Below are 12,852 nucleotides of genomic sequence, written 5' to 3'. Positions count from 1 at the left end.
AATTAATTAAATATTCTATGTCAAAAATACAATATGACGTGCTTCACTCCACGTGTATTGACCGATAACCATTGCATTGGGCTTTAAGAAGTACTCACAGGATTTAGTTATTGTAAAAATATCTGGAAAAAGTTGGGAGAAACAGAAAACAAACTTTAGACAAGAAAATAGACAGTCATGGTGGCACACATCTATAATCCAGCTACTTAGGTGGCTGAGGCAGGAGGATCACTTGAGGCCAGGAGTTTGAGAACAGCCTGGGCAACATAGGGAAACCTCATCTCAAAAAAAAAAAAAATAGACACTGGGGTGAATGCATATAATCCAAGTTACTTAGGAAGCTAAAGCAGAAGGATGGTGAGTTTGAGCAAGACCCTGCCTTAGAAAAAGAAAAAAAAAAACTTTTGGGACTGGGGTGTAGCTTAGTAATAGAGCACATAGAACAAGCAAGGCCCTGGGTTTAATCCCTGGCACAAAATAAATAAACAAATACAGACAGACACACACACACATACACACGTGCATGTGTATATACATATACATGTGTGTATGTGTGTATCCTCCCCAGGCTAGGAGAAGAGATGGTTAGAAGAAAGGATGAGGGTTTAAGAGCTCAGAGGTCCTGGACTTTGCTTCTTGCACTATGAACTAACCCTGAGGTGAGGAGTCCTTGGAAACAGACTGCAAAATGAGATCTTCGGTTGGATTGCTCACTAGTTGACTGGAATGAGGACCATGAGGACCAGGTGGGTCACTGGTAGAGTAGGTGGACTATTCACAGCTTCTGGAGCTCATCAGGATCTATTTCCAACCTTCCCTTCTGGCCATCAGACCAATCACTAGAATTGAATCCCTGCATGGATCAGGAGCAGCATCTGACTAACATTTATAGCTAAAAGCTGGGAAGTATGCCTGGGACTGGATTCTGAATGTGCTGAATTTGGAAGGGGTGGAGTAATACAGTTGGACAAGGGAGATGTCTTAGTCTGCTTTTCATTGCCAGTAACACGATACCACAAAATGTCTGAGCTATAAAGAAAGAGGTTTAGTTAGGCTTATTGTTCTGGAGAGCCAAGGTCAAGGGGTCACATCAGATGATGGTCTTCCTACTGGCAAAGTCCAGGACATCACGTGGCAAGACACAGGGAGCATGCATGCATGTCTGTGTATCTCTCTGTCTGGCCTCTCTCCTTCTTCTTATAAAGCCACCTGATCACTGGGACCCCACCCTAATGACTTTATCTAATCCTGAACACCTCTGAAAGGCTCCACCTCTAAATACCATAGTTAGATTAAATTTGCACCCTCTTAATACCTCACAATGAGAATTATATTTTAACACACAAAGGCTTGAGGTACACACTCAAACTGTATCAAAACCATAGCAGGATCATTTGTCAATATGGAGAAGTATATTAAATCGTGTCCTCCAAAAAGACATGTTGAGGTCCTAATTCATAATACGTGTGACTCAGACCTTATTTGGAAATGTAATCTTTATGGATATAATCTAATTAAAATGAGGTCATGGGGCTGGTGTTGTAGCTCAGTGGTAAGTGCTTGCCTAGCATGTGTGAGGCACTGGGTTCAAATCTCAGCACCACATATAAATAAATGAATAAAATAAAGGTCTATAAACATTTAAACAAAATTTTTATGGCTGAATAATATTCCATTGTGCATATATACCACAGTTTCTTTATTCATTCATCTTGATGAAGGACATCTAGGTTGGTTCCACAATCTAGTTATTGTGAATTGAGCTGCTATAAACATTGATGTGGCTGCATTACTGTAGTATGCTGATTTTAAGTCCTTTGGCTATAAACTGAGGAGTGTGATAGCTGGGTCAAAAGGTGAGTCCATTCCAAGTTTTCTGGGGATTCTCCACACTGCTTTCCAGAGTGGCTGCACCAATTTGCAACTCCACTAGCAATGTAAAAGTGTGCCTTTTTCTCCACATCCACACCAACATCTATTATTGTTTGTGTTCTTGATAATAGACATTCTAATTGGAGTAAGATGAAATCTTAGAGTTGTTTTAATTTGCATTTCTCTAATTACTAGAGATGTTGAACACTTTTTTGTATATTTATTAATTGCCTAAATATTATGGCATTTGACGATAAATGGATAGAACTGGAGAATATCATGCTAAGTGGAATAAACCAATCCCAAAAAACCAAAGGCCAAATGTTTTCCCTGATGAGTGGATGATGATATAAAGTGGGGGTGGGGGATGGGGGATGAGAGAAGAATGGAGGAACTTTAGATTTCGTAGAAGGAAATGAGAGGGAGGTGGGGTTTGAAAAATGGTGGAATGAGACAGACATCATTACCCTTTGTACATGTATGATTACACAAGTGGTATGAATCTACATCGTGCACAACCATAGAAACAAAATAATGTTCCCCATTTGTGTACAATGAATCAAAATGCAGTCTGTAAAAATAAAAATAAATAAATAAAAATTTTAATGAGGTCATACCTGATTAGAATGACTGGTATCACTATAAGAAGAGAAAAATTTAACGCAGACACACAGACACAGGAGACAAGTCCATGTGACAATGAAGACAGGGATTTGCAAGAATGAGAAAAGAAAGCCTACAGAATGGGAGAAAATCTTTACCACACACACTTCAGACAGAGCATTAATCTGCAGGATATAGAAAGAACTCAAAAAACTTAACACCAAAAAATATATATATAGCCCAATCAATAAATGGACTAAGGAACTGAACAGACACTTCACAGAAGAAGAAATATGATTGGTTGACAAATATATGAAAAAAATGTAAAACATCTCTAGCAATTAGAGAAATGAAAATTAAAACTACACTGAGATTCATCTCACTCTAGTCAGAATGGCAATTATAAAAAATACAAGTAACAATAAATGTTGGCAAAGGATATGAGGAAAAAAGTCCACTCATACACATTGCAGGTGGGATTGCAAATTGGTGCAACCACTTGGAAAGCAGCATGGAAAGGCTCAGAAAAGTTGAAATGGAACCACCATTTGACTCAGTTATCCCACTCCTCAGCATATACCCAAAAGATGTAAAATCAACATACTACTGTTTCATAGCCACATCAATGTTCACAATAGATTCACAATAGATAAGCTCTGGAACCAACCTAAGTGTCCTTCAATAGATGAATGGATAAAGAAAACATAATACATATACACAATGGACTATTACTCAGCCATAAAGAATGAAATTGTGGCATTTGCCAGTAAATGGATGGAACTGGAGAATATCATGTTAAGTGAAATAAGCCAATCCCAAAAAACTAAAGGCCAAGTGCTCTCTCTGATATGCAGATGTTGACTTACAATATAGGTGGGGAGTAGAGGTTCACCAATTGGACAGGGAGGAATGGGGGGAAGGGAGGATGGAAATGGGAAAGACAGAATAAATCAGACATAAATTTCTTAAGCTCATATATGAATACATGACCAGTGTAACTCCACAATCATGTACAACCACAAAATGGGAAGTTATACTTCATGTATGTCAAAATACATGCTATTGTCATGTATAACTGAAAAAGAACTAATAAAAATTTTTTAAAAGAAAGCGAAAAAAAAAAGGGGGTCTTGATTGATGCATCTTCAAGACAAGAAATGTCAAGGATTACCAGCAATCCCAGAAGGTAGGAAGAGGCAAGGATGAAATCTTCTTCAGAGATAGCATTTCCCTGCAGATACCTTAATTTTTTACTTCAAGCCTCCAGAATTGTAAGAAAATTAATGTCTCGTGCTTTAAGACACCCACTTTGTGGTACCTTGTTACAGCAGCCCTGGGAAACTAATATGGGGGCATTGTCATCCCATGGAACAAAATTTAACATCCTGGCAAAGGGTAGAAAAATAGGTCTAATATGTTGCTAATGTTCCTCTTGAAAACATAAATAAAATACACCTCAAGAGGAATCTGATTACTTTTTTAAATGTAATTATGTATTGAATTCTAGTCATTAATGTATTATGCTCAGAAACACAGGCTAAGCCACCATAACTTTATTTTTAAAATAACTTGAGGGTTTCCCGTCGCTCCATACAGCTGTATTTTTTGTAGTTGTAGATGGACACAATACCTTTATTTTATTTATTCATCTTTATGTGGTGCTGAGGATCAAACCCTGGTCCTCACCTGTGCTAGGCAAGCACTCTACTACTGAGCTACACCACCAGCCCAGAAGAGCACATCTCAAAGTGGATTTGACTGTCAGTAACTTTCCCCTGTGAGTGAACACCTGAAGTGGGGACTCAATGAAACTGGGTCATGATCTAATAGGCTTGATATTCCCTTTATTAAGATAATAAAGAGGGCTGGGATTATAGCTCAGTTGGTAGAGTGCTTGCCTTACAAGCACAAGGCCCTGGGTTCAAATCCCCAGCACTGCAAAAAAAAAAAAAAAAAGGTAATAAAGAATGCTGCAGTGAGCAACACTGAGCTCAGAGGCTGCCATCTTCTGCAGGATGGTTTCATGGCAGGAGGTACAATTCTAAAACTAGTGGCAACTGGGATGACAGGGTCCTAGAACACTAGAGGCCAGTGGAGGTACTTCACCATCAAAGGCAAGGGCAGCAGATGTGCAGTGACCATCAGGGGATCTGACCTCAGGAACCTCACAGATGGCATGATGCTCTTAGGGCAAAATAAATGTGCAGCCAGCAAGGATGTCACTTATATATAATCAGAAAAGATCAAGAACTGAAGTATGAGAGGTAGGCTAAGGTTGGTAGAAAGTCATACTCTCTTGCTGGGGTTCTAGACCAGAATTCATTGGCTGAAGAAGTTGAGTCTCCATGACAAAGAAACCTGGAATCCACAGAATGGCATGCAGTAAATATATTATTGTTGACAGGAGAATTTTCCATAAATTGATGAATAATTATATATATATATATATGTATATATATATATATATACATGGTCTTGTTCTCTCTTATTGTCAGAAAGATCTTCTGCAGAACATTCATCTATTATAACCAATATGTTGTTTAGACCTCATAAGTAAGAAGTAATAAGTCTCTTGATGTCTCAATAAAACACAAGTTCCAGAGGACACAGAACAAAGATTCAAGGTCCACTACATAGCAAGGCTCATAGAAGCCTAGTGGTTTGGACATTCCTGAACATTCCTTTCAAAGTAAAGGAAAGGCTATTGCATTTTGTACTTGCCACCACTAAGAAGGAAGCATGATATCTAGAATACCTTTTTGGGTTTTTGAGACAGTAAATTCCACATTTAGCAATAATATTCTATGGGCTGGAGTTGTGGCTCAATGGTAGAGCGCTTGTCTGGCATGTGTGAAGCCCTAGGTTCAATACTCAGCACCATATATAAATAAATAAAATAAAAGATCCATTGACAAGGAAAAAAATTAAAAAGAAATAATATTCTAACCCGTTTGTTCCATGACATTAAAGGCTGCTAGTTTTTATTAGTGAGATCCAAAAGCAAGAATGTGTTCCTCAGCATGTCCAGGCTGCAGTAAGAGCAATCTTGCCAGTAAGACCATGTTATCCAGCATACTTCTGGTATAAAACGAATCTACATAGGAAAAAATACCATATGAGGTTTCTGGCAAAACCTAACAGAAGAAACAGCATAGATTCTGGAACAAGGCCATGCCATCTACAGTTGAGCAATACCCAACACACAAAACATAGCTCCCGGCATGTTACTAGGCCCTGGTAAAGATGGAGCATCTGACCATAGACTATCAAAAGATCATGTTGCCCAAACTACCCATCATGAGCTGAGTACCATCAAACCTGCCAAGTCATAACACATCTTAAGATGGAAGTGGTACATCTGGGATGGAACACAACAGAGCAACAGGGTGTCGCGAAGCCTACTTCAGAGGGTCCAAACTCCCAGGTGACTTCTAACTCCTGCGCCAATGCCTCTCCATCAGTTCACACCTTTGAACAAATGACAGGAGTAAAAAATAAAAAACTGTAATTCACAGATGGTAAGTTTGGTAAGTTAGAGGAAGCTGAAAACAGACTGCTGCTGCATGAAAATCCCACTCAGGGGTAGTCCTGAAAGAAAGTGAGAAGGAGAAATCCTTCCAAGAGGAAGAGTTTTGAGCAGTCACCTGACCATCCGTTTTGTATGGAAAGAGAAACATTCTAAGACGATGCCATGTGTGGACTCATAGGCAGTGGTGAATGGCTCAGCTGGCAGATCAAGGCCTAGAAAGGGCAATATTGGAAGACAGGGAAGAAGGGGTTCTGGGGAAGAGACGTGGATAAACCAGTAAGAGTGGACATACAGTGTGAGATCTTTAGGTTGCACACAAACAGAGGCCAGACAGTGTCCACTTGAAAGAGGTACTAAACAACACATGGACAGGCTGACTTGGCCAGTTGACGTTAGCCAGCTTCTGTCCTCAGCCACCCAGTGACTAGAGCAGTGGACTCAGGAATGAAGTAACCGTGGTATCAGAGATGAAGGCTACACACAGGCTCCCAATCAGACACGGGAGCTTCGATAAGAGTGAGGAGGCCATGAGTACAAAGTGGAGTCAGGCAGGAAAAGGCTGTCAGAGATAAAGTCAGAGACTTCTCAAAGTCCTACAGGGCATTGGCTTTAAGTCAGAGTCCGACAGGAAACCATGGGGAGGTTTGGAGTGGGGGTGAGATGTGATCTGACTTGGTTTAATAGATTCACCCGCCCCCTTTGCAGTCAGGTTGCCAGAGTGAGCAGGAACGTAAAGGATGTTGAGGTCATCGCAACCCAGCATCCCCTGATCTCAAAGTACCTTCAACACTGCTTTGTTGATGGAGCTGTTTAACACACAACTGCTGAATGCAGAGGGCCAACACATGGAAAGATTAAGAAATAGGCATAGCTAGGCACCACGGCACACACCTGTAATCCCAAAAGCTTGGGAGGCCTAAACAGGAGGATCATAAGTTCAAAGCCAGTCTCAGCAAAAGCAAGGTGCTAAGCAACTCAGTGAGACCCTGACTCAAAATAGGGCTGGGGATGTGGCTCAGTGATCAAGTGTCCCTGAGTTTAATTCCCGGTCCCCCCCCCCGCCCAAAAAAGAATATAGGCATAGACATTTGCAGCAACGTGGATGAAACTGGAGGGCATTATGAGTAGAACAAACCAGGCACCAATAGACAAATGCCACATGATATCACTCATATGCAGAAGTTTAAAATTGATTTCACAGAAGCATAGGGGAGAGCAATGGTCACTAGAGGCTAGGAAGGGAAGGGAAAGGGAAGAAGAGTTAGATAACAGCACTAAAATACATTAGATTGCAGGAATAAATTCTAGTGTTCTACAGCACAGTAGGGAGACACAGTTCACAACGACTCAGGATTTATTTATAAAGAGCTAGAGGAGAGGAATTCAAAGGTTCTAATACAAATAAATTATACATGTTTAAGGAGATGGAAATGCTAATTACCCTGATTTCATCATTTAACATTGTATATATGCATCAAAGTATCACTCTAGTTCATAAATATATGTAATTATTACTTGTCAATTAAAAATAAACTAAAAACAAAAAGATGGGCATAGAACATCTGGTTTGAAATCCAGCTCAGCAGTTTACAAGCCACAAGACTTTGCACAAGTTACTTAACCTCTCTGTATCTTGGTTTCCTCATCTATAAAATAATAGTCCCATCTTCATGCGGTTTTTAATAGAATTAAGTGAGTTACAGTGTCAGTAACATGCTATGTTTTTGCCATTATTATTTTTTACACATAAGCAATCAGAAGATGCCCACATTGTCACTGAGGTTGAACCAATCGGCATGTCCATTTCCAGGCATTCCTTTCCAGGCTCAATGCCTTCTGTGTCATCTATGTATTCCAAATTAGACACTTTGGAATGTTATTCTACCCTTCTGAAATACTATCCTGCCTTTAGCTGGTTCCTTGTTCAGCTGCTTCTTATCGATGACTTTTCTCAAGAAAGCTAACAGTGCCCGACTATAATCAACCCCGTGTGTGAAGTCTCAGATGCTTCTCTGATCAGGAGGAATACTGTGATCTCAAGAATTCCATGGAGATGATGATCTCAGGCTCAAACTTTATAAGACATCTATGATTCCCACTGACTAAGTTAGAAAGCAGGGTTTCCAACTTCCAAATGCCTCTTACAAAACAAACAGTTTCAAAGAAAACAGTTACAACAGTTTTCTTACCAAGAAAACAGTTCTTGGACTGGGGCTGTAGCTCAGTGGCAGAGCACTTACTTGCCTAGCATGTGTGAGGCACTGGCTTTGATCCTCAGCACCACATAAAAATGAAAACAAATAAAGACACATTTTCCATCTACAACTACAAAAAAAATTTTTTTTTTTAAAGAAAACAGTTCTTTGTGTTTTTGTTGTTGTTGTTTGTTTGTTTTGAATATTGGATTCTGTCAACTGGTCTTATGTGAAAATCAATGAGGTGAGGTGGAAAAGCCCACTTGGCATGGCACTTTGCATGTAATTATCTTAAAGACAAAATTCACACCAAATACAGGGTAGGGCTGCTTTCAATAATTGTGGTGCTCTGCTCAAATACCACTAGAGCTGAGGATCAACTTGGATTGGTGGTAATGTCTATTTTTACTTCCTCCTCCAGTAATTTCTACCTAGAAATTACCAAAAGAAAAGATTCTGGTTCAGTTTTGTTTTTTTCTAACGTCATTCCATAATTACGACAGCAATGACAATATCTAGCCTTCGGATAGTGCATTCTCTGCCTCAAGCATTTTGATAGTCATTTCTTTTATTGTCCTATGATGCAATTCAGAGGAAGCTGCTCAAAGAGCCTAGAACCACAGCTCAATTTTGGGCTGAAGTCACACAACTTGGAAATTACTAATTCTGTTACATCCCAAAGCACATCTACTTGGTAAACAAAGAGATCTTCATGTGTATTACCTAATCAAACATAGCAAAACCAGCACTTAGATAAATTTCCTATTTAAAAAGGCAATTAAGCTTAAAAAAAAAAAAAAAAACCTATAGTTTCAAAAGAAAATTACTGAATTTTTTGGTTTTTGGGGGTTTATTTGGGCAAATATTTTATAAACCAAGTGACTATGATCCAAAGTCATGGTTTTTATTCCTGTCTCTGCCAGGTTCCTTTGTCATCGCTTGAATAAGCCAATTAAGCCATTGTGCTTTCTTTTTGTATTTCTAATCAAATGAAGGCCACACAAACCTGGGGAGTATTCAACAGAAGGATAAAATACTCCTTTAAAAATGTTATTATAATCATCTTCTATATTTGACTGGTTTATGGTACAGTCACTGAGCTAGGTTTTCACCTATATGTGATACTCAGCATAGCTGATCAAAGTCCTTTTGTTTTTAATTACTAAAGTAATAAGGTACTCAACATCATTCTCTTATTATGAAAGCTCATCAAGAGTGATACAGTGAAATATTTAACACTAACAGGAGCATGTATGTTATGAAACACAAAATACACAATCTCAGAAATAGGTTGCCCAGAAATAATCCTTTAAATGTAAAAGTCTTTTAAATTTAACAGAGAACATAGAAAAGTTAAAAGGAAATGCCAGGTAATATTTTCCTTCACCAGGATTAGAAATAATTACTCAAACACATAAAAAGATTATCAAGGGTATTTCTCGCATATATTTATGTCAGAAAGATAAAGGAATCATTTTACGTTACACACATAAGGATTACTGATTAATTCATCTATAAAACCTGAGAGACATTTACTACATCTATAAAGTATAACAGATTAAAATGTCACATCAATCCATCCATTTATGGAAAATTCTCCTGCCAATAAGGTTATATTTTACTTTAAAAATATTTACTTTGGGTGTGGACTAAAATCTCATTCAATTATATGATAGTGCTGAACATTTCCCACTACTATCATGTGAGATTTTCTGCTTTAATGAATATTCATTTTTAAGTGACCTTCTTCAAACTATTTTGTAACTATCCTTCTCTTTGAAAACTATACAATCAGGAACCACTTTATATATTTTACATAACAAGCTAACAAAATTACAAATATTTAATTTTCAGTTATAGTGAAAACCAAAGTGAAAAACAATTTATTTCAGCTCAAAGCATAACTTATATTTGTTATTACTATTAACATGAAATATCATCTTCCTAAATCTTTTCTAATTCAATGCCACACATAACATATGTAACATCACCTTCACCAGTAAGTGCTAATCCTGCTGGATAAACAATATTTCCTAATTCAACCCAGTACTTCTCATGCATCTCCCACACTCTCTTCCTGGCACAGAATATTGGCTCTGGAAGAGGGGTCCAGAAGCCATGAACTCTGACCCACCTCCTCCTCATTAAAATGTGGTTTTACATACATGATACAAAGTCTCTCACATGTTGGCAGTATGAGGTTACTCAGAAATAAATCTAAAGTTTGCATTCAAACTTTACCTTTGCAAAATCCCCAGCGAATCTCCCACAGCATTCTTCACTCCTTCCTTTCCAGGTTTCAAAATCTTTTCTTTAAAGGTATCAAATGCTTTAAAAGGCATTTTGAATGGGGGACACTTCCAAGCCGTTAATAGTCAGCCTCAGAAACTGTCATCCTTTCTCATTTCTAGCATACGGAGCACTGTTTCACTTGATGAACACCTGGAAGTCAGTTCTCATAGAGGGAACTACTTAAAATCAAAAAGGAGATGAAACCCAGTCCAGATTTTCCAAGCAGACTCAACCCCCTCCTCTTCCTCCAAAAAAAAAAAAAAAAGGAGGCCCAGGGGTTTCTAGCTGGGAATTCAGTCCCTTGCAAAAGCTACAAGCTCAGCAGCAGCCTGTGGCCGCTGTCTCAGGCAGCCACTCAAACTGAGCGCAGCCTTTCTCCCTCCCTGGCTGCAGCTGGAGAAGCCAAAGTGGGCTCCAGCCTACAAGGGGTCCCCAGACAGGGAGCAGCATCTGTGGCTGAGCTCCAGCCCCTCCTGCTTCGCTCCAGCTGGACTGTGGCTCTCTCTGAGTGATCCTTCCCCAGGTAATGCTATAGTAACCAGTAGGACACCTGCCCCTCCGCCACCCGGGCTTATTAATAGGCTCTCAGCCAGAGCAGGCACCCACAGTGAAGTTTATGAAACATTTACAAGTCCTCTGCTTTTTTAAGTCTGGCCCTGCAGACAGCTCCCAGACACCACTTAAAGCCTTTTATTCTCCTTGTGGGAGCTGTGAAGCTGTTCTCAGCCTGGTGCTAGCATGGATGTGGTCCCTGGAGGAGCACTTGCACATGAGGAGCGTGAATGCAAACCCCAGGCCACAAATACCTAGGGGACATTTATTTGCTCCTCATCAACAGAGCAGGCTCTTTCAAGGTGTGGCACACAGACGCCATTAGACCATGTGGTTGAGAGATCTGAGATCTGAGATCTGCTTAGAATTAAGCTGGCTCCTCATTGTCCTCCTTATAAATAAACCCTTTATCAGGTCACCCAGGCCTCTCCATGGAACCCTTTTTTTCTTGTCCCTCTGCTCTCCATAGCACAACTTCATTGAACTTAGCAAACTCCCCTGTTGCCTTTGGTGACCCTCTTCCCACTTCAGCTGAGTAGACTCTGGAGATTTTCAAGTCTTACAGAAATTTCACTTGCTCTTCAGAGCCTCATAAAAATGGTGAGGTGTCCCTACTCTGTGCCTGCAAATCAGGTGTCCTCTGCTCTGGCAAGACCTGGCTGGTAACCTAAATAAATACCAGTTGGACTGGGGTTAAAATATCATGTTGCTCCAACATATATGGACTGCAGGGTGAAGGCTGCATCAGTGATGCTGCCATTAAGACTTTATCTGAGAAGCTCCAATGCTCCACACCCCCAGGGCTGCTCATGACTGAGGATCACGTGCTGTATCTACAGAGCTCTTTCAATGGTCCAGTATTAAAGTATCAACACTACCTTCCCAACATTGTTGTAATTCATAACTTCTTACTTCCCTCAAATTAATCAACAAGAAACAGGCAAAGAGAAATTAGACTTGTCTGAGATCACACAACTAGGAAGTAGCAAGCCAGGTTTCAGATTCAAAAAGTCCTGGGTTTTTGTTGTTGTTTTTCTCTCTCTCTCCCTCCTTCCTTCCCTCCCTCTCTCTTTCCTCCTCTCTTCCCACTGTCACTTTACTGAAGTATATTTTGTACTTCACTTAAGTACATTTTGCATTTCGTAAATTATTTCAAGCAATTCAATAATTCTTCATAAATTTACCAAGTTGTACAATCATAACCATGAAGCATTTTAAGAACATTTCCATCAGCACAATAAGATCCTTTATATTCACTGTTGATTTCCATCTACTACCCCTTACCTTGTCCTAGGCAACCACCAATCTACTTTCTGTCTCTATAGATTTGCCTTTTCTGGCCATTTCATATAAATATGCCTACACAATATATGGTCCCTTGTGGCTGGCTTCTTTCACTTCAGTGTGATGAATCAAGAGTTTGTTCAAGTCACAGCATGTATTAGTAATTGTTCCTCTTTTTTTTTTGCTGAATAATATTTCATTGTATAGTTGGACCACGTATTGTTCATCTGTTGATCTATTAATGAACATTTAGGTTATTTCTGATAACCTAATGAATTAAAAAAAAAAACTGTGGTGAACATTTGTATCCAAGTCTTTATGGGGACATATGCTTTCATTTCTCCTTGGTAAATAGTTAGTATTAGAATTTCTGGATCATATTGTAAATATATATTTAACTCTTTAAGAAGCTGACAAATTATCTTCCAAAGTGGCTGCACTATTTTGCATTTCCACCAGCTTTTAGGAGGTTGCCATTTCTCCACATCTTTGATATTTGTTTTCTGTCATTTTTAGTATACCCAT

General features: G+C 39.2%; 1 protein-coding gene across 1 annotated transcript in view; it reads right to left on the bottom strand.

The window, feature by feature from the left end:
• Positions 1-10,547, bottom strand: part of SLC17A8 (solute carrier family 17 member 8) — a 50,803-nt gene extending 40,256 nt beyond the window's left edge. The window contains exon 1 of the mRNA XM_079141376.1: positions 10,441-10,547. Within this exon, the coding sequence (XP_078997502.1) occupies positions 10,441-10,541 (101 nt within the window). The 5' untranslated portion in view covers positions 10,542-10,547. The remainder of the gene's footprint in view (positions 1-10,440) is intronic.
• Positions 10,548-12,852: the final 2,305 nt, after the last annotated feature.

The sequence above is a fragment of the Sciurus vulgaris genome (assembly GCF_902686455.1).
Source record: "Sciurus vulgaris genome assembly, chromosome: 5".
Lineage (NCBI taxonomy): Eukaryota > Metazoa > Chordata > Mammalia > Rodentia > Sciuridae > Sciurus > Sciurus vulgaris.
The sequence above is the reverse complement of the archived record's forward strand: the minus strand, read 5'-3'. Positions and strand labels throughout refer to the sequence as shown.